Source organism: Tachysurus vachellii, chromosome 11 (assembly GCF_030014155.1).
Source record: "Tachysurus vachellii isolate PV-2020 chromosome 11, HZAU_Pvac_v1, whole genome shotgun sequence".
Lineage (NCBI taxonomy): Eukaryota > Metazoa > Chordata > Actinopteri > Siluriformes > Bagridae > Tachysurus > Tachysurus vachellii.
The window spans coordinates 8,055,782-8,081,523 of NC_083470.1; the positions used below are offsets into that span (position 1 = coordinate 8,055,782).

At 38.5% G+C, this 25,742-nt stretch overlaps 1 protein-coding gene across 1 annotated transcript in view; it reads right to left on the minus strand.

Moving 5' to 3' along the window:
- Positions 1–25,742, minus strand: part of nphp4 (nephronophthisis 4) — a 165,150-nt gene that overhangs the window by 84,871 nt on the left and 54,537 nt on the right. The window contains exons 7-8 of the mRNA XM_060882077.1: positions 25,200–25,360; positions 19,999–20,113 (exon numbers count right to left, since the gene is read on the minus strand). Coding sequence (XP_060738060.1) covers positions 19,999–20,113; positions 25,200–25,360 — 276 coding nt within the window. The remainder of the gene's footprint in view (positions 1–19,998; positions 20,114–25,199; positions 25,361–25,742) is intronic.

Below are 25,742 nucleotides of genomic sequence, written 5' to 3' on the forward strand. Positions count from 1 at the left end.
AAATGAGATAGCATAAGCACGCTGTGTTTCAGCTGAAAGCATCTTCGTGGCACGCCGACACAAATAAGGCCAGATACTTGGGTCACACACAGACAAGTCACATTTCTAAGAGTTTTAATAATGAGTTGCAATTTTAATACACATAATCTTGAACTTTTACTTCAACTTATTTATAACTAAATTCTGTACTGTTTTTTATTTTTATTCATAAGTCCCAACATAACAGCTTTAATCTATTTAAATGTTGACTCTCCATCTGTCTTTATCATGATACAAAGCTCAAAATGGGGTCAGAGACCATAGAGTCTTTCAGAAAGAGTTTTTCATCAAAGTTCCATCACTGCTAGTTTGCAAACAGATGCTGTTTACTCAAAGAGTACGACAGACTGAAGAAGTGTTTCGCTTCATGGTAAAATGTGCACAATGAGGTCATCACCTATGTGAAGCAACCTGCTACTCTGCCTAAAACCTTACACGTATTGAACCATCCAAAAACATGAACCGATCTAACAGTAAGAGAGAAGTGAATTAGGGAAATGAAAGACACACTTTCACTGTAAAGAAGAAGCTTGTGTTGGGTTCGGCTTTGCGACTCTGATGCGTGGTGATGTAGACTGTACTGAATGAAGGGCTGTCATCAGCTTGAAAGAAGCACGCTATGCAGTGCAATGCTATCCCACTTGGAGCTGCCAGCTGCCTGAGGCGAAAGAAAACCCAAACAAACAAACAAACAAAAAAAACTCGAGTGGGGGAAAAAAAGACCGCTGAAGACCGACTGAACTGTCTACAACAATATCAAAAGAAAAGGGGAGAAAAAAAAATCAGATCTTGTTTTCCATTTGTAAAAAAAGGATATTTTTGGGTAGAACAGCCTAAATTGTCACAATGCATAAAGCCATTCAAGTGTGCAATAAACATTTTAAAGCAAACTGAGCGAGGCAGTAATAGAAAGGAACCTGTGCTCAGTGAGCGCAACCTGAAGCTAAACCGAGCACAAGCATAAGTTGCACTACAAGAAAAATGTATTACACGAGTGAAAAGAAAACAGTGCAACAGACTGGATGTGATTCTGTGTTTACACTTCTGAACAATCAGAGGCACGAGCGCGTGCACAAGAAGTTCTCTATACTGAAGAATCAATACATCAGCTACCTGAAACCTGACACAATGCTTGAACATGCAAAGAATATGATAAGAAATGATTGGATTTTTGTTTTTTTTATGTACATGCAAGCGAGTATTCTGTTGGTAATCATATGGACGGCTCGATCAGACTGAAAAGCCTTCATGTGAATACACCTCCATCAATCAATCTGACTGAACTCGATCCGGATTTTAAAGGTGTGGTTTGAAGTAATCCGATAAATAGTCCATTCCATGCCAACTGATAATTAATTATTTCATGCTTAACGCAACAGTCCTAAACCGTGTACATTTTCAGTGTTCAGTAAATAAGAATATGTCTTCAACATTATGTTTTTTTTATAGCTGAAAGATTTGCTATTGTATTATTTCAGACATACTGTTTTTGCCCTTCCTCATGGCCAATCCATTTACTTTTTAACACTGAATATTTCTGCAGAATAATTTATGCTTGAAAGGGTTAAAAGAAGGTTTCTGGCCTTGGTTTGCAGTCTAGAAAAATGATTAGCACCATCACATCTAGCACGGTAGCTAAACAGAATCTGTTTTTATTTTATAAAATCATGGCTAGCATACACTGGCACCAGCTTTTCAACCCGATCAGCCACGAGCCAGGCATCATGGGAAGCCATGTTGGTGCTGGCACTGATCCAGCACAGCAGATTGCTTCACATCCTCTTCATGTTTCCCTCCTGGTCAAAAATTCACAAAGGCATAAATATATGCAGCAGTAGGAGTGTGGTTGGGGGACGCCAGAAGCACTCGAGCAGCAATAAAGGCGGCAGAGGTGTTTGAGGAGCACGCGACTCAGCCACGGTGGGCCTTTATTGTGTCAGTGATGATCTGACGAGGAGCAGAGCCCAGCAAAACTCACAATTCCGCTGGACTACTCTTTAAAAGAGAAGGATCGGCCATCTGTTTTGTAACGTTTAGAAATGTTCAGGGTTTAAACACACATTACATTGTTCTGTTTTGTCATTTTTGGTTAAAAAAACTAATTCTACGAAGTTTGAACTAAGATAAAGTAGGATGGTGATACTGGGCTGTAATGTCTACAGACCTGCTAGCTATATCATTGTTACTGACAGAGAATTTTATTTTTAATAAACATAACATAACATGGCACGTGAGAATTCAGGAATTCTAGAAATTCAACACACAACCCACATTTACATAAAAATCTGCTAATACTCTGAGTCAGAATAAAAAATTTCTATTCAAATTTAGGATCAAATTTTGATAAAAATCTACATTTCATGTGAAGTTATTCCAATTAAAAATGATTACCTTCAGTAAACAGTTACAGGAGTATACATACCTATAGGTTATTGTCAAAAACTTGTGTGGTTCCTTAATTTATGATGGTTACTTCTACAAACATTGCATCACATCTCGCTGATCATTTACTAAATCACACTCAGGCTCGCTGATCATTTACTAAATCACACTCAGGCTCGCTGATCATTTACTAATCACACTCAGGCTCGCTGATCATTTACTAAATCACACTCAGGTTCGCTGATCATTTACTAATCACGCTCAGGCTCGCTGATCATTTACTAATCACACTCAGGCTCGCTGATCATTTACTAATCACACTCAGGCTCGCTGATCATTTACTAAATCACACTCAGGTTCGCTGATCATTTACTAAATCACACTCAGGCTCACTGATCATTTACTAATCACACTAAGGCTCGCTGATCATTTACTAATCACGCTCAGGCTCGCTGATCATTTACTAATCACACTCAGGCTCGCTGATCATTTACTAATCACACTCAGGCTCGCTGATCATTTACTAATCACACTCAGGCTCGCTGATCATTTACTAATCACACTCAGGCTCGCTGATCATTTACTAATCACACTCAGGCTCGCTGATCATTTACTAATCACGCTCAGGCTCGCTGATCATTTACTAATCACGCTCAGGCTCGCTGATCATTTACTAATCACGCTCAGGCTCGCTGATCATTTACTAATCACACTCAGGCTCGCTGTTTTGTAAGGACGAATGGTCCAAAATACCTTCATCCAGAATCCAGACACTAATTACAGGCTATAGGAAGCATCTAGAGGCTGTTATTTCTGCTAAAGGAGGCACCACTAAATATTGATGTGATTTTTCTGTTGGGGTGCCCAAATTTATGCACCTGTCTAATTTCGTTTTGATGCATATTGTGCATTTTCTGTTAATCCAATAAACCTCATTTCACTACTGAAATATTACTGTGTCCTTCAGTTGTTTGCTGATCCAAACACCCAAATATTTATAAATAAAAATCATGGAAATTGTCAGGGATTCCTAAACCTTTGCATGCGACTGTATATCTACTGTATATACATACATTTAGTGTTAATTTCATCAGACGAGACGAGACGAAATATGTTCGTCAACAACCTTTTTTTCATGACTAAGATGAGACGATGACAAGCACCACTGTCCAAAAACGCTAAAGACTAAATTAACATGCATTATTGTTGACGAAAAAAGACGAGACGAAAATGTTTTATAAAAAATAAAAACTAAGATAAAATCTCTCTTCATTTTCGTCTACAATTGTCTCTGCTTTTTCATCAGCTGTTACGCCTTTAAAATATTCAGAACGAGTTTGCGGCTTCGGGCTGTTTAGTGTGTGTGTAGAAACAATTCGTCCTCACGCCGCTCAAAAAAAAAAACTCCTGAGCACAAGTCCACCGTCTAGGCAGCTTTTTGTGTTAAATTATATTTCCTGTCGCTGCACAGGCTCTTTTGTTGTACATGACAGCTTATGTCCAGATGACCGGTCTTTGCATTACGATTAAAAGCAGTATCAATAAAGTAAAAAATGTGATGTGCAGTCAAGTTCGAGTGTATGCACTGTTTAAACGTGTGTTCTCAACTTCTCACTGATACTTTTGTGATTCGCGGACTGTAAATAGGTTGTATTTTAGGCCCACAGTAAAGTAGGCCTATTCTTTTCAGTTTTTATGAGTATATTTATTTTATTTCTGATTTGAACAGAAACATGAGACACAAGGCAACCAAGAGTCTGTTGGGCCCCAGCTTTTGAATTGTGTTGGTTAAAATAAAATACTTTTCAGAACAGGTTAATCATTTGTGAATGTGTCTCCTAAATCAGAAATTGAAAACCAGACACGTTTAACATTTGCATTCAATAAAAATCATTCAACAAGTGTATTTTGTCAGGTAATTATGACATTTAACCAGTTTGAGATACTGTATGTGAAACACTTTTTTAATGAAATGTTTCAGTAATCTCAGTAATAATGTGTTATTTTAAAAAAAGACTAAAATTTTTTGACTAAAACTAGACTAAAATTAAAAGACTTTTAGCGACTAAAACTTGACTAAGATACGTTGAGTTTTCTTTTGACTAAAACTAGACTAAAATGATGAGACTTTTAGTCGACTAAAAGTTGACTAACAAAAAAAGATATGTGAATGACTAAATATGACTAAACTAACAAGGACATTTGGCACAAGACAAAGACTAAGACTAAATTAAAAATAGGTGACGAAATTAACACTACACATATATATATATATATTGCTGTTTGTCAGTGTTTCACAGTAGGGGCAGTTTCACATGCACTTTTGTTTGAGCGATTTGTTTTGCATTCTCTTAACATAGTTTTTTTTTTTGATGATGCTGTTTTTTGTAATTTTGCCAGAAGGACTTTGCAACATACAGGCTGCTAAACCCCAGTCTGGCTTTATTTTGTGTTTCTCTGTCAGACGTTTTCTGGGTCTTCTAATAAGCAGCTTATTCTTATTCATCAAGCGACGAATGGTTTTGACTTGAAACTGTTGCACCTTTAGCTTGAAGGTCGGTTTTCTGGGCTCTTTCCCTGTCCTTCAAACAATCCTTCTCTTCAATCTTGAGTCAATTTTCCTCTTGAGGCCACATCCAGGCTACAGTCCCATGGGTCTGAATCATGTTGGCAACAGTGGTCACAAGAATATCAGGCTCTTTGACAGTGGACTTTTAGACATTATGTGGTTCATGCTTGGCTGTTACCTTCTTTCTAACCTCCTCAGACAAATCATCTCTTTTCCATTTTATTGTGATAAACTCAGCAAGAGAACTAATCTGCATTCAATCTGGCTGTTTAGTTGATTGACTGAAAGTATGTTTTTCTACTTGTGGTCTCACTAAAATGTCATGAATTCTTTTAACTTACTAAAAGTCCCAATGATAGAAAAGATAATTATTATTATTATTTTTTATATTATTAAGAAACAAATGCTGCATTATTTCAGTAAATTGCAAGCGTACCAATCATTTTTGGCCACGTCTGAATCGCTCTAATGTTACATACATCAAGATATAATATATAATATATATAATAACTCAGATCAACTCATTTTTCCTTAACAGAAAGCAAAGCCATCACTTAAGTCCACATTTCAAGTGGAAAAATTTGAAATAAGGGTAAAGGGGAGGGGCTTATCAGAAAGTCTGTAAATGTCAACAGCTATGCATTTGTCAATCATTTTGGACTTGTACGTAGACAAGTCTGCTCCATACTGGCTGTTAGTATAAGGTTAAATGCAGAGCGAGGTAACATGCAGAAAAGTTCTTAAGTCTCTGTGTGTAAGTTAATTTTCAAACTACACTTCTTGTTGTATGACATGGTGCATGATTGCTTGGGGGTGTGGGTGCGGGTGGTTGGTGTGGGGGCAGTCCATATGAATCTCTCAATCAGGTGCCTAACAGGCTGCCAGCAAAAGAAACAGAAGGCTGCGTTTGTTGGCCAACATGAACTTCTTTGGGCTTGGCAGAGCCACCAAAATTGGCCTGGACATGTGGCACTCAAACGCATACACACAGAGACATAAAAAGGTATTTTCAGGTCCTGTGGTGTCGTCTCTGCAGGAGAGCATGCGACGGGGACAAACACGCAGCAGGCCCATGTGGGAGACTGATGCACTTCTCAGTGGGAAGGAGTGACATTCTCTTTAATTAGGGTGCCGAAGCTTCCTACCTGCTTCATCTGCAGAATGTGCACCCCCTGTGGACGGAGTGCAGAAGCCCGGGGAGGAGTGACCTCTCGGCACAATGCTGAAGACGGGCTTTTCCTTACTTTATGATGTTTAATTAACATTTCATTAACATTTCTGTGACATTTCCATCAGGACCAAAAAAAAGGAAAGGAAAGAAATAAATAAACAAGTTTATTTATTCAATTATTGGTTTATGCCACACGTTAATGGTATTGAGACTGAGAAGAGGGAGAGAGAGAGAGGGTGAGAGAGAGAGAGAGAGAGAGGGAGAGAGAAAGGAGAGAAAGAGAGAGGTAGACAGAGAGAAAGAGGAAAGAGAGAGAGAGAGAGAGAGAGAGAGAGAGAGAGAGAGAGAGAGAGGGAGAGAGAAAGGAGAGAAAGAGAGAGGTAGACAGAGAGAGGTAGACAGAGAGAGAGAGAGAGAGAGAGAGAGAGAGAGAGAGAGAGAGAGGGAGGTAGAGAGAGAGAGAGAGAGAGGGAGCGAGACAGAGAGAGAGAGAGAGAGAGAGAGAGAGAGAGAGAGAGAGAGAGAGAGAGAGAGAGAGAGAGAGAGAGAGAGGAGAGAGAGAGAGAGAGAGAGAGAGAGGAGAGAGAGGTAGACAGAGAGAGAGGGAGAGAGACAGATAGAGAGAGAGGGAGCGAGACAAATAGAGAGAGAGAGAGAGAGAGAGAGAGAGACAGAGAGAGAGAGGGAGGTAGAGAGAGAGAGAGGGGGGAGACAGAGAGAGAGAGAGAGAGAGAGAGAGAGAGAGAGAGAGGGGGTAGACAGAGAGAGAGAGAGCGCGAGAGAGAGAGAGAGAGAGAGAGAGACGGAGGGAGGGGGGAGCGAGACAGAGAGAGAGAGAGAGGGAGAGAGAGAGGGGTAAGACAGAGAGAGAGAGAGAGAGAGAGAGAGAGAGAGAGAGAGAGAGACGGAGGGAGGGGGGAGCGAGACAGAGAGAGAGAGAGGGAGAGAGAGAGGGGGTAGACAGAGAGAGAGAGAGCGCGAGAGAGAGAGAGAGAGAGAGAGAGAGAGAGAGAGAGAGAGAGAGAGAGAGGGGAGACAGAGAGAGAGAGAGAGAGAGAGAGAGAGAGAGAGAGAGAGAGAGGGGGGAGACAGAGAGAGAGAGAGAGAGAGAGAGAGAGAGAGAGAGAGAGAGAGAGAGAGAGAGAGAGGTGAACTGGTTAAACATGCTAAGAAGTAAATTTCAAAAATTAGTTTGAGCCAAATCGTGTTATTTCAGGAAAAATGTAAAACAGGGTGGAACATGAGAATTGGAAACCTGCTCAAATTTAGCTTTCATTTAACCTGCAATGATAAATAGGTCACATTGCTTTTAGAACTGAACAAGTGCACATATGAATCAGGAGAGATTTACGAGACAGGAGTGACTAAAGTGTTGCTTCTAAGGTGCTTAGACATGTGTGTCAGTAATTTATCTCATTATTCCAATATCTTTGGCTTTGAGAGTCTATGGCCACTCAAAGTTTTACTAGAGTTTTTTCTGTACTGTTAAATTACACATAATGCAACCAAGAAACCAGCAGTTAAAAAAAATAAAGAAAATGATGAAAAGGCAGAATATGAAGAAAAAAAGAGAAAGAATAAGACAAAGACAAGAAGAATAAAACAAACAAAACAAAAAACGACAAAGAAAAAGAGAAAGAAGAAAATGACTAAGAATGAGACAAAGAAGAATATAGAGACAGAGAAGAACAAGAAGAGGGCAAAAAAGAAGACAACAAAGGAAGATGAAGAAAAAGACAAAGAAAACTTATCCTGGCTCTGCTGTGTTCTAGGAGTCTGAAGTCAGAGATTCTGAGAAATAAGCAACACTCTGAAGTCTGATATGAGAGATCGTCACCATCATCATGACAGATTCTGGGAATTCATTATAAAGACCCTCTTCCATTTCTCATAAACGTTCTTACTAGAAAACACTAACTAAACAGCACAAACTACATAGAGAGAGAGAGAGAGAGAGAGAGAGAGAGAGAGAGAGAGAGAGAGAGATGGTTACTATTAAGAGCTATTACTTCGGAGCCGTCAGGTAAAACCCACCAAGGTCAGAGGTCATCTGATGAGATGGCACACCATTACCATACACGCTTTCTCTATTCTTGTCACACGCACCTGCTTCATGCTTCATCACACTGGAGAAACACTGCCACCCCTTTGTAGTCAGTGTACCTACTGCCTGAGCGCTGCTAATTACCATGCCGTTCCAGGCTCTGCATGCGCAAGTGTGTCTTCTAGACCTGCTTCACCCCATTAGCTTCAACAGATCAAACCAATTAAACTGCCAGTGGCTGGCATCGCCCTGCTACCCAGAGGAGCCACGGGGCCAGATGTACGTAGTACAGGAGGCAAAAACACAACTTGATGCATCTGCACAATGTGCACGCGGTGCATCTGAAATTTACGTTCAGTTTATTAAGGCTGTAGCTCATCACGCAAATTGCGCCTGGGACACATACTAAATGCACTCTAAAGTGCGAAGAGCAAATTAGTGTTTAAAAGCCCAAACGGTGACAACGGTCAACCACTGAGCAGTCAAAAAGCTCCAGACTAAAAAGGTAAATGAAAGTTCAATACAAAAAAGGATTGGGTATTAGTACAAGTGGAATTAATTGAGCTGACATGTCGTTTGAATAGTAATTTTTTTATGAATGAAAAGAAGAAAAGGCTGTACAGAACGGAGTAGCTACAACCGTTAAAAGTCCAGCTAATCTGTTTTCCATTATTGTTGTGGTCAAATTCGGCTCCTGAATCATTGTCCAAGGAAAACTGCCACAAAAAACCCTGTTGAATTTTTTCTGCTAGATGTGAGAAATATGACTTATGTGCTACGACCAGCACCGTGAGATCTAGAAGTCCAAACTGACAAACAATATTAAAAGATACTGTTCTCCTGAATAACCCTTTCAAAAAAAAAAAACAAAAAACAGATTTTTACCAAACTGATTTCATCTGATCGTTTTAGTCTAGATGCACATGCTAACGATTATTTCTTTACATATGTTATTTCAAGTTTGGGGTTTGACTGCTGCTGCTTACCATAATTAGTCTCACAGCATTGGTATCAGTGACCCTCCATTCAAAATAAAAGTACAGATAAATATAGATATTTCATTTGTACAATATAAATACTGTTTTATACTGTTTATTACACACCAAATATTCTGAATAGGTTTTGTGGGGAAAACAATGCATCTGGCAACACAGCCTAAGCTGCTCTGAGCAACACACGTCACTAAGTTGCACCTGGCATTGAGAGGTTGGCAAAATCACGTGTGCAATTTGTTTCCACAAAGTCGCACTTGGCATTTGTCCACGGTTCTGTTTCCCAGTGCCATCACACTCAATCTTCCCTCAAACGCACAAGGATGAGTCACACTTCACAGGTTGCCATGTGCACAGTGCTTAAACTCATCTACATATTTAGGTTCATCTAGTGTTTCTTTAAGAATATGTAGTGTACTTGACTGAGTCAGAAATCAGTTGCAAACAGCTTTGTATATCATGCATACGTCATAGAACCTGTGGCTTACACTCCATTACCCACAAACCCAAGCTGTTCTATTAAAGAGTGCAGTACATCAGACACTGCCAAGCCCCTCGTTATTATTTCATTGCACTCAATTGACAGATGCTGATCCAGAGCACGTTAAAAGCACATTTTGGATTGAACACGGCTCACACTTCATCTGACGCTTTGGAAAATTGTTGTTGACAGACTAGTATTAGGGGCTATCTGTGTGGAGGATCAACTGTCAGTCTCACAGAGCCATGGGTAAGAGTGTGATAAAGAACAGGGAGGAAGAGTGAGAATTGGGAGAGGGGAGAAAAATACACATCAGGAAAAATGTGTTCTGTTCAAACATTTGAGCTGTTCTCTAAAAGCATGAACTTAAATGATTTATCCAGGCTACATTCTAACCTTGCCTTGGGAGTTTGCCTAAAGATGGTGAAAAAAGCATCATTAGCTAAGTGTGCTTTTGTTACACAGTGAACGCTGTACTTTTAACAAAAATGGATGTTAGGCTTGTCAGTTCAGTTTGTAATCAAATACGACTGCCGAAATGTTTGCAGTGTCGATTCAGTTCAATTTTTTTTGTATAGCGCTTTTGACAATTCACATGGTCTTATAGTATAGAAACAGAAAAATAAAATAATTATAAAATACTATATATCCCTAACATCTATCCCTAATGAGCAAGTCGGAGGTGATGGTGGCAAGGAAAAACTCCCTGAGAAAAGCTCCCTGAGGAAGAAACCTTGAGAGGAACCAGACTCAGAAGAGAAACTCATGCTCATTTGGGTGACAGTAAATAATGTGAATGTAAATAATGTCCTTTTTTATATTTGTGCAATCCTGAGGAACTAATAGGTCAGCACAAACTCTGTGTGTTCACCATGGACACAACACTAATTCCTTCCTGCCAAAGTCTTCAGGTGATTGTTGATAAAGTCCAGATCATACAGCTGACTGAAGCAACAATGGTTCAAAGAAGGCATGACAGTTTCCGGGCAGCTCCATCCACAGCAATCCCATGAGTCACTGGCTGACCATGCAGATCAATCCCCGTGTCTTCAGTGACAAACATCGACGTGATTGTCATCATCAAAACAAGGAAGAAGACTCAGACTGTCTACAGGGGATAGCCAAGAAAGTGAAAATCTATAAAGAAATATAAGACCTAAATAATGGCATTTAGCCAACAGAACAGAACTGAATGAAATCAGTGAAATCACTGATTTAATCCACACTTATGTTACAATGAACGATGTAATGTAAGAAATTTCTGTTTTTTAAGCCTGTTAAGGACAATATATTTATAGGAAAGCTCAAAAATGTCCCAAAATGGTTAGTTTTATTTCCACACAAAGGTTTCTATTTACAAGTAAATGATGAAATCAAACTCAATTCTGCTCTCTGCTCTCTGAGATGTCCCAAATGCTTGTTCATAAAGTGCTCTCTTTAATCAATAAGGTTATCCCAACAGAGATAAAAACATTTCACACTGAAAGCCAACAGTATCCTAAGTCGACGTCCATTCTGCCAGAAAAATGGAAGACCATTCTGGTAAAAATGGTTAAAGAAACTGTTTAAAGGCACTGTTTCCATAACTGATATACATTCCATATACAGCTGCATGCATTAGATGTAACCATATAGAACATTCTATATATACAGTAAGTGTATACTAAAATAATAAATGTAAAGAAAATTGCTTATAAGAAACATCTGTAACGGATTCTGTCACCATAAAATCTTCAAAATTCCCTACACCTCTAAAAATAAAAATTGGCACACTGAGACACAGCAGTAATTGCTCCACCATTATTAATGGAAATAACCCCAGGATATTATCCTCTACTATTGACTTTCTATTAAACCTCTGACCAGCAACCATGGATGGATTGTCATTAAAATGCAAGAAGTCAGCTAAAGTTCACTGTAAGTGGCACTTAGAGAGAAAAAAACCTGACACGCATATGAATCTTTTTAGCATGTGGTCTTTGTTGGCGTTCAAGAGTCATTTCCTAACAAAATTCCGCGTTGACCTTTTTTAGTTTAAACATCTTTCATTGACATGCTGGTCTATTTTTACTTTGGATAAGAGTTTCCTACAATTTGCCTCAACCAGATAAGTTCTAAATGTTCCAAATATCCCCAACAATGGCACTGTGCTCATGATCTCTCTGTCGGAACAAAACACTCTGCTCTGCATTCTGGAACTTGTGTCCATTGAGTAATACTCCTATATTTTATTTCTTATTCATATGTCACTGGCCATCAATGGAAAATAATGCATGAGAAGAAAAAAAAAAAAAAAACTATGCTGCTGGTAACAAAATTTCTTCAGTAATGTTACAGTCATAATACAGAACCTGGTAAATTTCAATGAACCTGAGTCTCTACTGGAAAGAAATTAGAAATCCTTATCATTTTTTTTTTCCAAATATGTTCTAAAAATATGGAGACAGATACATAATCAGAATGTATTTGTATGAAAGCTGTGGTGTACCTCAGGGGTGTATCTTTTGTTAATTCTTCTCGTTTTTCTTTTATACACGATCTACTGCTTACACTATCCGAAGCATCCTAAATTACATGAAGATCAATTTATCAAAAATGAATACAGGAAAATAATATTTTCCATGGGGTTTACATCATAGAGATACAGAAGTAGTCTGGCAGGTAATATTAACACAGAGCCTTGAGACTGGGATGGTTTTCTTGACTCAGGCCTCAGTGTTAAGAAAGCAATTACCTTGCACTACAAGATGCCAGGAAGCTGACTCATGCTTTTGATTTCTCCAATATGGACTATCTGAGAAATAAAACATGTCAGGGTGTGTAATTATCAAAAAATAATGTGTAACAGTGTAGAGTGATGCGTGTAGCAAAGTATATTATTCCTTTCACAGCACATCGATTTGCCTACAGTACAATAGCAAGGTTAAATGTATTAACCATTTATAACTACACTTAATGTCTGCAAAATAATTCTTTAAGTTTATTACTGCATAATAAAGAAACCAGAAAGAGCAAAGCTTTCTGTCCTAAAGACTTTCCCATAGTGGAAAAAATACTGACTGTTGACACCCAAGACTTCTTCAGTAAATCGTACGTAACCATCATGTCCTTAAAGATACTGTAGCTTCACTGTACCAATAATAATACAGTATGTTTTTCTTCGGTAATAACACATCTATCATGCATGTCAATGTGCAATAGTGTAACCACTGAAACTATAATGTTACAACAAGCACATTACTTTCTAAATCATTTTTGTTTGAGCCAGAGATTTGCTGTTACAGAATATAATTCTGCACACTCTAAGCAGTCATATTTGAGTATTTACATAACAGAGTTGTGGTATAATGTTGAAGCTGTTTACTGGTTTAACCTAAAAAGAATACAAAAGGAAATGTTCTGACAAACACAGAAGGACAAGTGGTGAGGCTTCCACCATAACAGAACCATCTGTCAAACATCTGTAGTCCAGAAGAAATCATTGCTTATTTGCCTATTTTGTGAAATTGTTATTAAAAAAATAAGTAAATAAAAAAAAAAGAAAGAAATAAAAAGGATGCTAGCTCTCCTGATCAGTGTAATTCTGATTGGTTTTATTCCTAGCGGCAGTATTTTTATAGCGGCTGTGTTTCATGAGCTCGGTTTGGAGCACTTGAGAACATGTTTAGAAGGTGTGGCGTCACAATCTGGTGATTTGCTAATTTGCAACTACATTGGGCAAATTTTTCCAAAGATATTTGAGGACGAAACGCATAGTGGTATAGTGGTAATGCATAACACAATAAACAGTAACTAATCATTTGAGAGAGAGAGAGAGAGAGAGAGAGAGAGAGAGAGAGAGAGAGAGAGAGAGAGAGAGAGAGAGATGAAAATAAACTACATTTCTCACTTCTGGGCTACACAGCTCCATCCAGTGGCAATTGGAAAGCTTGTTCTAAAACCCAGTGTTCCTTACACACTAGTGAAATAAATATATTTGGGTCAATGCTAATTCATTTCAATAAATTGGAAAGGAAATACGGCATAAAATATACCATTTAAGGTAAAAGGTAAAGGAAAAAGTGCAAATTAAACTAACAAAATACGCCCCTGTAAACCAGACGTCTGACAAATTATAATGTAAACAGAGGATACAATTAATAGCAAAGTTATAATAGGAAAACTGCTATTGTATTCATGAATACATGTACCAACCACTTCAATAAGAATCAGATCATTCATTCCAATTATTTAAATATCAGCAACACAATTCAAAACCTAATGCAAATACAGGTCATGTTTACCTCAAACATAAGAAATGGGGAAAAAATCTTATCTTTTTTTTAACCCCAGCATGATTGCTGATGCCAGACAAGCTGGTTTGAGTATTTGAGAAACTGCTGAGCTCCTGGAATATTCACCTACTTTAGTCCCTAGTGTTTTTACAGCATGGCACAAAAATATCCAGTGTGTTTCAGTTCTACAAATAGAAACACCTTGTGATAAAAGAGGAAAATGGGCAGTATGGTTCAAGTAGAATGGAGAACTTAAATAGGCACTCTTTACAAACGTGGTGTGCAGAAAATCACTGCAAAGCTTCAATATGTCAAACAATGTGATGGTCTCATCAGGTTCTGCTCAGTTCAGTCAAGAACAGAAATCTGAAGTTGCAGTAGGCACAGGCTCACCCAAACTGGAAAAAAAATGATGGACCATAAATTCTTTAGCTACTTCTAGATGATAGGGTCAGAATTTGGTATCAGCATCATGAATACTTGAAACCAACCTGCCTTGGGTCAGAAGTTCATCCTGGTGGAGATGATGTAATGGTGTGGGAAATGGTTTCTTGGCACATGTTGGAATGATACTGTTAATATCAATACATCTTTGTGAGGATGCAATAGTCTATCTGAAGTTTACTGGTGACAACACAGATTGTCATGTCACTCTGGTTCTCAAACTGGTTCCATAGCCTTCCCAGTCACCTGATCTGAATCCCATAGAGCACACTGGAATATGGAGAGTCAAAGCATAAATGATATAAACTGACAAAAAAAAAAATCACTCTTTACAAACGTAACGTGCAGAAAAGCATCTCACAGAACACAACATGTCAAGCACTGAGGTGGATGAGATACAACAGCACAATGGTTCCACAGTCCCAGTGTCTCGAGATCTGAATACAACAGTGCACGCTGGGATTTGAAAATTCCAAGCAAGCAGCAATTTTCCAACATACTCGTATCAACATGGACCCAAATCTAAATGGAATGTTTTCAACACTTTGTGTAATGCTTTCCATAAAGATCTGAGATCTGTTCTGTATGCAAAGGGAATTTCAAATACCCCAACTTAGTGTGTCTAAATACTAAGCTGTTTAATACACAGCTCCATTCGTATGTTCAGAAGCTGTGCTTTTAATTCAGGACAGTTCAGTAAACAGCAGCTGTATCAGATGATGATTTATATCCGTTTTGGTCAGAACAAGTAACATCCACAGTTAAAAGGTTTTTGATGATCTACTTCACTGTGGGCTAGCAACTGGGTGGAAGATTTATTACAGTTGTGAAACAAAATGACATACTGCACCCTGTTAAACAAGCTTTCTTACTTATAGAAGGCCTCAAGTGGACCAAGAAAGGATTTTAAAACATTTGTGAGAGATGAAAAGGTACCACTTGCCTCAAAACGTGTGGGAGGATATAAAATGATCCTGCACATCATAAAAATGTCATTAAGCACTGTATTACTTGTAGGAAATGGCCATGTAAGATCACATGAATAATGAAAGCATATGAAATCGTTTTTTTTTTTTTTTTGGTCTAAAGAATTTTTTACACATTTTTTACACAGTCCCTACACCTCGGGTCTAAGGTCAGCCAGATGTTTTCTCTGACACATCATATGAATATGGTTATTTCTATCTAACAATGATCCTTTCATTAGTTCTTTAGATAAACAATCAAAATATCAAGCAAATTCCAGATTTTCCGTGTACTTAAAACACAGGAAATCACCACCTGCTTGTTTTTCCTCTGAAGCTGTTACTAGGACAGGCATTAAGACTGGAGAAATATCAGCGCTTCTCAGAAATCCCAGCTCTGTGACTTGTTGACAGCTGACGTAATTAAAAGTCCGCCACTTTAAGGCTTGCGAAAGTGGTTTTCACAGTGACTGCATCTCAAACACATTTTTAACCAATCAGACAGTTGGATTCTAAACTCAGAGCAGTGAGAAGTTTGGTGTCTCGGAGCTGCAGTTATTCCTGCTATATTCGTCAGAGCGGTGACGTCCAAGACATCATCCTTTAACACGAGCTAAAAATACAGAGGCCCACGCAATTTGTCTCTCTCCCACATCTTCTCCCTCCCTTCATAAAACATTTACACATGCCTTTATTTTAGTAGTTCTGGCAGTCTAATTTGAGCTCAGAGTAGTGAGGGAATAATTCTAGATTCTAAGCACTTCATATTCACAATATAACATACAGCGATAACCAATGTGGTGTGTAGAGAGGGAAATACATCAAAAGATGTAGGAAGCACTGTGGACAGGCTTCCCTTCTCATCACTGCTGGAGCGAATTGTTGTATGGAGCATGTGGTTAGCTATTAGCTGAACACTGGCTTGTTTTCTCCCTTTAATTGGAGACTCCTGTGACCTGAGCCAGTGGAAAATGGAAGCACCGATGTGCTAACAGCGTCCATTCTGTCGGCGCACTGTGGTGAAATTTTACCCACGCACATAATTGACGGAAGCGCTCCTGTGACTTAACTAAGGTGACGCTCTTTCATAGAACACTCTGCGGCACGTAGACAGAAAATAAGCACTTAGGGGACATCTTGCTTCATACTATGTACATCTCTTTCTTTTGTGTCAGTTTGGACTGCAATATGATTGTAACGAGGCTCTAGTGGGGCATGTGTGGGAGTGTGTTTGTGTATATGCATTGTCAGGTTGCAGTAGGGTGTACGGTTGTGCTTGTGTTTGTATTCTTAACCAGTTGGGTACCTGCTCTCCGGTTGTATGGGGTCTAAAAACTCCAAATATTATTTCACTTACCAAACGGTTAATGTGGATTTCCATAATTGTTTACTCATGTAAGTAAATTACATCCAGACTTTAGGTGTTAAAGACATCCAATTACTTGGTGAATGGAAGGAGCCAAAGCCAATCAGGAAAGACCATCATAATTATTTATGAGTTATTAAGCATCAGTTATTAGTTGTTGATTGATCAACAATGATTGTGTTATTGTGTTCAATACTTTGATACACATAAACAATCAAAATTGGCACAGTACTGGACAGAGTATAAATATAAAAAATATACCTTGTTTGCTTTGTTTTGTGTTTAATTGCCTGGTTGAAGAAAAATAGGCATTTGTCTGTTTAGTGGTTATGTAGAAGCATCTATTTTCAGAGAACTTTGATTGACACGGCACATAACCAACTACAGACCTTTTCCTATCAGCAAACATCCGATTATTTCATTTACTCACCGCTAAGTGCTCATTGTATTGCCATTTATCTTGAAGCCAGAATAGTGTACAAAAAAATATCAGATTGCCTTGTTGCCTGTGCGCTGTTGATATCTTGTCAATCTTGGCAATATTGTGACCTACCGCTCACCTGTATTTGTTTACACACATCCTCATTGAGTCATAAATGTAACTTGTGTTACTGATTTTAATAAAAATCTACAGATAGACAAAGGACATCGATAAAAACTGCTGCATAAAGAACACAGTGTGTATTAATAGTTGCCAGAGTCTACTTTTATTATTTTCTTTTTTACAGATAGTACTCTGTGACCATTGGGAAGGCATTAGGACTATGATTGATTCTTCATTAGAGTATGAACCTTGGTGAGAAAAGCTAGCTATGATGGGAAGGGATGTGGTAGCCTAGTGGCTGGACTACCAATAAGAAGGTTGTGAGTTTGAATCCCAGGTCCACCAAGCTGCCACTGCTGGGTCCCTGAGAAAGGCCCTTAACCCTCAATTGCTTAGGTGTATAAAAATGTAAGTCGCTCTGGACAAGAGCGTCTGAAAAAAGCCTTGAACATAAAATATGTAAGAACGTGTCAAAATGAAGCAGTATATATTATTATTGTACACTATATTGTACAAAATTGACCAATATTACTTCAAACCTCATCCTTTATACTGTAGCTCTAGGGTTTAATTTATAACTGTGTTACTGGCTGTGTGGAGTATCTCTGTATCTCTGGTGTCCTCCAGAAACATGCAGGCTTGTCTAAATATCCCGCAGGTATGAATAAGCAAGTTATTATTGTTCATGGTGGTCTATGATGATGTGATGTCACATCCAGGGTGCATTCCCGCCTCATGCCTAGTGCCGGATTCTAAAGATGAATGAATGCTCCAAACTCAACGTCCTTGGCAACGTGCTGTACTTTTCTGCCTGAAAGCAAACGTGACTACAGTACATCTACAATAAACCAACAACAAATAAATGTGTTTTCTCTTGGATGCCAAAATGTCCTTGCACGCGGTCCAACACACTGACTCATGAGAAAACATTAACAGTGGAGCTTTTTGTTTGGGGCACACCTTGTGTAATAGGGATATACCATTAGTGATAATGCGACCATTTGGACAAAACATATGGGCATATGGTGTTTGAGAATCCAAATAAAAAACAGGATATTCTAAAAAAAATAAAAAATAAAAAAATTTCCCAAAAACAGTACAATTTCCCAAAAACAGCCAAGCTGTCATTGTGCTAATGTTTCAATTTCGAATGAATCCGCATCAACTGGAAAATTGTTCACTGTTGATAAACGATGGAATAAAACAGTTCTTGAGTCTACATTTAGACTTCTGGGCCATGTATGTGGCATGAGCCTGTAATGAGGACTCCCTGTAGATTAACCTGCTGAAGCGGAGCACAGTGTTTGTGTGGGTTTTATTATGGAAGCACTAATCCAGAGAGGATCCATGCAGGAGCAGGACTGCGAGCCAAGGAGAGCAGTGGGAACCTGCTGGGATCAACTACAGACCTGCTATTTGCAATCCCATAGTCCTTCCCCTCTCTGTTCATTCTCTTTCTCTCCCCCTGTTTTTTTTACAATGTGTTTATTTACTGAAGCTGTCCTGCCAAGGATGGCTGTTTAATTTCCTCTGGGACGGACACACTAATACACCAGAGAGAAAGAGACAGACAGAGAGGGACAGACTGAGACAGCAAAAATGGAGTAAAGCCAAGTGAAAAAGGGAGAGACATAAAATAAAATGGAAAAAAGAGTAGTTGAGACATCTTTTAGATCCCTTTTCTCACTTGTACAACTGTGTGTGTGTGTGTGTGTGTGTGTGTGTGTTTGGATGTGTGTGTGTTATAACAAGCAGCAGTCCTACACCTCTCCCTATGGAGCTTTGATTCAATAACACAGTGACCACCATAAACTTCATACGGTGTGTTTCTTCCTCTTAAACATACTGAACGTATACTTTACAGTACAACATGAAGAAAACTAAGCTGCTTATAAACAAGTGTGACAATATAAAACGTTGTTCTATCTGCGGATCGAAATAAACGCACACACGGGAGCTTCGGAATGATGTGACTCCCAAGATCCTCACTTTTAGTCTGACCACTATATACTGTACAGTCTTTTAAACCGCTGCAGGATTTATCAGGAAGCCTTATTTCTTTACGTGAGCCTCACCATCAGCTGCTGTGAATGATTCCACATAGATAACGCTTAAGAGCTACAGTACACTTCTCGTAATCAGTTTGCGTCCATGACTCAACCTTGCTTCAGTGCATAATGTAGCCTGGATAGTGTACAAATGTGTTAAAAACTGGTGGATCCAAATACCAATCTATATATAATCAAATCAGGCACCCAAAAAGAAAAAAAAAAAAAGAAAAGAAAGGAAAACACACACACACACACTTGTGTGTTCAATAAAGCATAGCTGTTGGTACAGCTTTTACTTCTAAAGCATCCCTTTTTCCTTTTTAAGGAATCAATGCAGACACACTAAACTACATTAAAGAAAACATTGTCTGATAAAGAGAACAACTAGTTGCGACAGTATAAATAACTTTATACCATCTGTTCTACTTCTTTTTGCATTTTCTTTGTTCTTTTATCTTTAACTTTCCATATTTGTTCTTTTTGTGCTTGCTTTATTTTTTTTCCACCAGTTGTTGTGTCTTTTTTATCAGTTTTATTTTGGTTCAGCTGTTCTTATGCAATGTTATTTATACTTCTATCTGTTTTTTTTCTTTACTCCTTTCAAGTACTGCTTTGAGAATATTTGGACTGTGACCGAGGCAACCTGATTTAACGCTTGGGGACAAAGGTGTGTTACCTTCTTGTCTCCTGCAATGGGAACAGAGAAGACATATTCCAGCTGGAAGACCAAGCTGAAGGCTGGGTGCCTTATCATTCTCAGCTCCACGTTACCACGTAGCATCAGGACAGCGCTGGAGGACAGAAAGACAGAGAGAGAGAAAGAGAGAGAGAGAGAGAGAGAGAGAGAGAGAGACAGAGAGAGAGAGACAGAGGCGGTCATAAATGCTCAGCACATGCATTATCAGCCAGCAAGACTCAAACTGTGTGTGTCTACCACGATTAAAGAGATCTATTTACTGTGGTGACTCACAACAGATGCTCAGAGTCCTGATTCATTCATGTCTGTTATATCACAATAAATAGTCTGTACCACAGTCGTACCCTTGTGCTTCGTACCCTTGTACTACTTTTTTACATAAATATATTTTAAAGGAATTATTATGTATTATTATTATAATAATGAATTATTATTTATTATTATTATTATTATAATTATTTATTATTTTTTTATTCTATTTTTTTCCCCAAATTGCCTCATATGGATGAAGGGCATGGCTCTGTATTGTGATAAGAGTCTATTGTATTAGAGTAAAAGTAAAGCCAAATTAGTCAAATCTCAATGAATGGGCAGACTGTGTGACAAAAATATATGTACAGACTTGTCTTATTTTTCAGCTCATTGTATTTTGCAGATTTTCTTTAAGGACATCTCTGTACTTGTAGCATATTCTCTCCAATATAAAGTTCAACATTTAGTCTAAAGAGCTGAGATGAAATTGACCAGGTGATGAGCCATATCTGTATAATCCCCTAAAATAAAGCCTGACATTTAGGTTAAAGTGTCTAATCTTAGTTTTGTCAGACCATAAAATCAGATGACAATCCTTCAGTTGCTTTTCTAACCATGACTTACATTAAGAAAGCATGATGTGGCCTTTATTAAGAAATGGCTTCTGTTTCGCTTTTCTAAAATTTTGGTTCTTGGTAAGCGTAAGGAAAAGTCTCAAAGGTTCTGAACTTCCACTGTGTTCATTGGGACCTTCAAAGCTGCAGAAATGTTTTGTTAAAATCCTCAGATCTTTGCCTGATTACAATAAAGATCAGCAGTCTGAACTCATGACTTCAGTAAATCCCAAGTTAAGGTAACTCTTATCCCACAAACAGAGCACATCCTTCTATTAATGACAGGAAAAGAAACACTTTACTGCTCTACCATTTGGAAGTTGAATACTTTTTTTTAAATGCACTATACATGAGCGATCAGGGTTTGGTTTATTTTTTTAATTTAAAAGAAGCACTGCCTTCGTAAAGCAGTGAAGCAATGAAGGAGTATTTAAACTATTTAAAAGCTACTTTTTATTTTATTCAGCTGCATTTTATATGGACACTATTTTGCTAATCTGTGCATGTAAACTAAACATGGCTTTAACAAATTAAATAGTGCAGAGAGAACCAAACTCATTAGTGGCTAATCGAGCCCAGCGTGGAAAGAGCTATGAGAGATTACAGTAGTGCACGAGGCTAGGATCCCACTCTTAAACAACCACTTGGCACTAATGAGGGAAATAATTGACTCATGCATAAGCAGGAAGTGTACTGAAATAACTACATGTGAAAGCTGGTAAGCTTGTTCAGTGGTAGTACTTTGTGGTAGAAATTATTATCGGATAAAGTGGCCAGTGGCAGCTCACTGGTTACGGATTTGGGCTTTTAGCTTATCGATGCAAATGTCATGAATTGAAAACCCAGCCTCATGTATTTCCTGTGCAAATTTGAAGTCTTTTGGATAGATAATATCAACCAAGTGAGTGAAATATACATGCTCTTTTTTTTTATGGAGTCCCCATAATTATAAGAATATGTCACGAGTTTTACCTTGTGGGGATATTTAACTGGTTTACAATAAGAAAGTAGCTTTTGTTTCTGCTTCTATTAAAAAGGGAGGAAAATGTTACTGAGGTTAGGTGTAGGCAATACATGCATAATGTAACTATAATATCATAACTAATCAGTGGAAATACAGTTCAGTGATAGAATCAGAGTGTGTGTGTGTGTGTGTGTGTGTGTGTGTGTGTGTGTGTGTGTGTGTGTGTGCGTGTGTGTGCGTGTGTGTTATCCCACTTAAGTGGAATACATTTCTAAAGAGATGCATGCAGCATATCTCAGGGGTCTTCAGGAGTCAGAATTTAATATGCATTTAATTAGTGTAAGTAAATATATTAAAGTGGGTCTTAGCCCTCTTTGGAAAGTGTAGTGAGGTTAAGGGAATTCCTTTACACACACATGGAAATTGATAGTGCTTTCTTTCTTTTTTTTTTATAATTTTTTTAGGTTCAGCCCCTCAGGGGAAGGTGGAAAAGAGGAGAAAGAATTTGAAATACTCTACAAAATGAATGCTGTTGCAATCTGCCATGGCTCTGCAGTAGACCATACAAACAACCTATTGGTTTCCAAATTGGATACATGAACACAGATGTGCAAGAAGAAAGATAATGAGGAAAAATAATTAGGACAGTGCCATATTAAAGTTTGGCACAATTAGTGCTACTATACGTCTGCAGTGTGAAAATCTATTAATTCCCCCAAAACACCTGTCATGTCTCAGTCATGCATGACAGTTTGTCATGCCTAATTTGCTCCCAGCAGTCTTCTTTCACCTTTCTTTTGCGTTCTTTCACATTCACTCTCTCACTCTCTCCCTCTCTCTCATATACACACACAGAGTCATCAAGATGGCGGCAGTGTCGAGCTGTAAACGTATTGTTAATTAATCACATTCTCTACTCGACACCCTGAAAACTGAGTCTGCACCTCCATGCCAGTCTCCTGCACGGTAAACTAGCCGTAAATGACAGGAGGCTGTGGTTGGTCTCCCGTTAGCACGTAGCTACAACACGTTTAGGTGTGAACTACGAGCTCTCACACGTCAGAGGCGAAGAGCTGAAAAGGAGTCGTGAGAGACGACATAAGGGAGATGTCAGTTCACTCCCTCTCTACAGTTCATCTTCTCCTCATCTTCATCAGGTTTTAAATATAGCCCTGTTTCCAGGCATGTTGATGCACGTGAGCTTTACGAAAGGCAGAAGTTTGTCTTCCTGTTCTTGACTTTTTCACCTCGTGGCATTTCTGCCGGGCTGACATCCAGGGAGAGCTAATGAAGCAGAACTTAAAGCAAAGGAGGCTGCGGAGGGGATCATCTGGCCAAAGTGAAAAGCAGTGAAAAATGCACTTCTGAAATCAGATTAGGTTTGCTCCATAAATTATTTATTGCTCCCACTGAAGATGTTTAATTCACATTGAATTCATATCTGAAATAAGTGTTATAAGGTGTGATGAATAAAAGATTGAGGCAGTGGTAAGTCAGGTTACCTTTGGGTTTTGTGTCACATGGGTCTTTTCTCTACCTTTGCTATATGCTCCAAGTCAGCTGTGCTACAGTATGAACATTATTCTCATTATTATCCTAGTACTGTATCGAAAGTTTACTCTTTACTCTTGAACGCTTCTGATAATTTTGCAGAACACATAATTCATATTCTGATCTGAAATATTTGGTGTTCTTAGAATTTATATATGGTTCTCTTTTGTATGCATCTCAACCCACAGTAAAGTTATACATTCAAACTGTAGCACAAAACCTTGATGATAATGTGTCAGAAACCTGATGGTGACCTCGCCACCCACGGCTGGATGCCCAAAAGAGAATAACTGGCTTTGTTCCCTTTGTAGGAAATTTGGACTTCTTGGACTGAATTTCTCTCCCTTCAATCATACATGCAGAATAGGATAATAAGCACTGTTTTTAAAATAGATTCAGGTAGCCTACAATATTTTGTGCGAAGAATTTTACAGAAATTGTAGTTGCCATATAAAAAACTCAACAAGTTAGAGAAGCATGTAGAAACTTGATGAGTAAAATGTCAGAGCATTAAAGAAATAAAAAGTAATGGATTTCCTTATTAAAAAAATAGATTTGGGGCCTCAGTAGAATTTTATAATATTGAAGACCTTCCAGAATTTACACACCTCACATAGGTTCTTTTACCACTGCTATGTTGATGGCACTTAACTTATATTCTCCTTCCATAGCTCAGATGCTAAGGCTTGTGCATGGATCTCAGCATGTCTGTCATGATCCATGATGATAGCTCATCAGTTGAAACCCAATCCCAGCAAAACTAAACTGCTGATCATCACAGGTGATTCATCCCCATTTCAAGATCTTGCAATATCCCTGCACAATGATCTGATCTCCGCTTCGGTCACAGCTTGCAACCTTGAGGTAACCATAGACAATCAATTGTCCTTTTGCTCGCATGTTGCTAATATAAGAAAATGACCCTCATGTCGTTTTCTTCTCTACAACATCGGAAGGATTTGGCCATTTTTGTCCATACAGGCTGCTCAAGTACTTGTTTCATCTCTTATCATTTCAAGACTGGACAACTGCAGCTCATTGCTGGCAGGTCTACCTGTGAACGCAATTCGTCCTTTGCAAATGATCCAAAATGCAGCTGCATGACTTGTTTTCAACCTGCCTGAATTCTCACACACCTCCCCACTGCTGCGATCCCTCCACTGGCTTCCAATAGCTGCACGCATCAGATTCAAAACACTGATGCTTTCCTAGAAAGCCAAAAATGGACCAGCTCTCCCTTACCTCAAAGCTATTATCGCTCCTCGCACTGCACCTCGCACTCTCAGAGCTACCAGCACTGCTCGACTGGTCCCACCATCTCTCATGATAAGAGGTAAGTATACAGCAAGACTCTATTCTGTTCTGTTCTGGCACCAAGATGGTGGAATGAACTACCCTTGGATGTCTGAACATCTGAGTCACTGGCTATCTTCAAACAACGGGTGAAGACCTACCTCTTCCTGAAATACTTGAACTAGCACTTTGTATTGTGAACTACTTGAACTACACTGTGTGTATTTAAAAAAAAAAAAAAAAAAAAAAAAAAATCCCTGAACAGTGTTTAAATTGATAGTTTAAGTCTGTAAACTAGTAAACCAGTGTATTCATCAATAGAGACTTAAATGCACTTTTGTATGTCGCACTAGATGAGTGTGTCTGCCAAATGCCGTAAAGGTTAAAATAAATCTGTGCTTATATTACCAGTCCACTAGTTCTGAGTAGTTTTGAATTTCCAGACACATTAACAGATGAGTTTTTTCGAGGAAGTAATTTTACATGTTTTTGGAAAATTGACCCACCTGTTTGTTTCTGTCGAGCTCTGTTTGAGGCCAGCGCTTCCTTCAGACCTGGACTCTAGCACCATCAACTGAGGTCCATCCACCCAGCCCAGGCCGTTATGGACACCAACGTGCAGCCTTCTCTCCTGCACCACCACTGAAGGCACCTCTGCACCCATTCCCTAAAGAGTGAACCCACACACAGACATTGCTGAGCAAACATCATCATATTATCTCCTTAGGTTTACTCAAAACTTATTAGCAATGCAATTTCATTTAAATAATCGTTTCACATAAAAACATTTCTCATTATTGATGACAGCTACTACAACCACGTTAGTGCCAGTGACCCACTTGCTTGTCTCTATTTATCATATATAGTATATATATTGTAGCCCTAATGCACATATGCAGTGCTAAAGATGACAATTTTAATACACAATTTTAAAACACAATGTTATGTATTCATTTATTTATTTATTTTTTTACATATTTTAACACTACACAACCTCTATACTATTTTCTGTAATTAGGACTTGGTTTTAACACCTACAATGCCTTGCA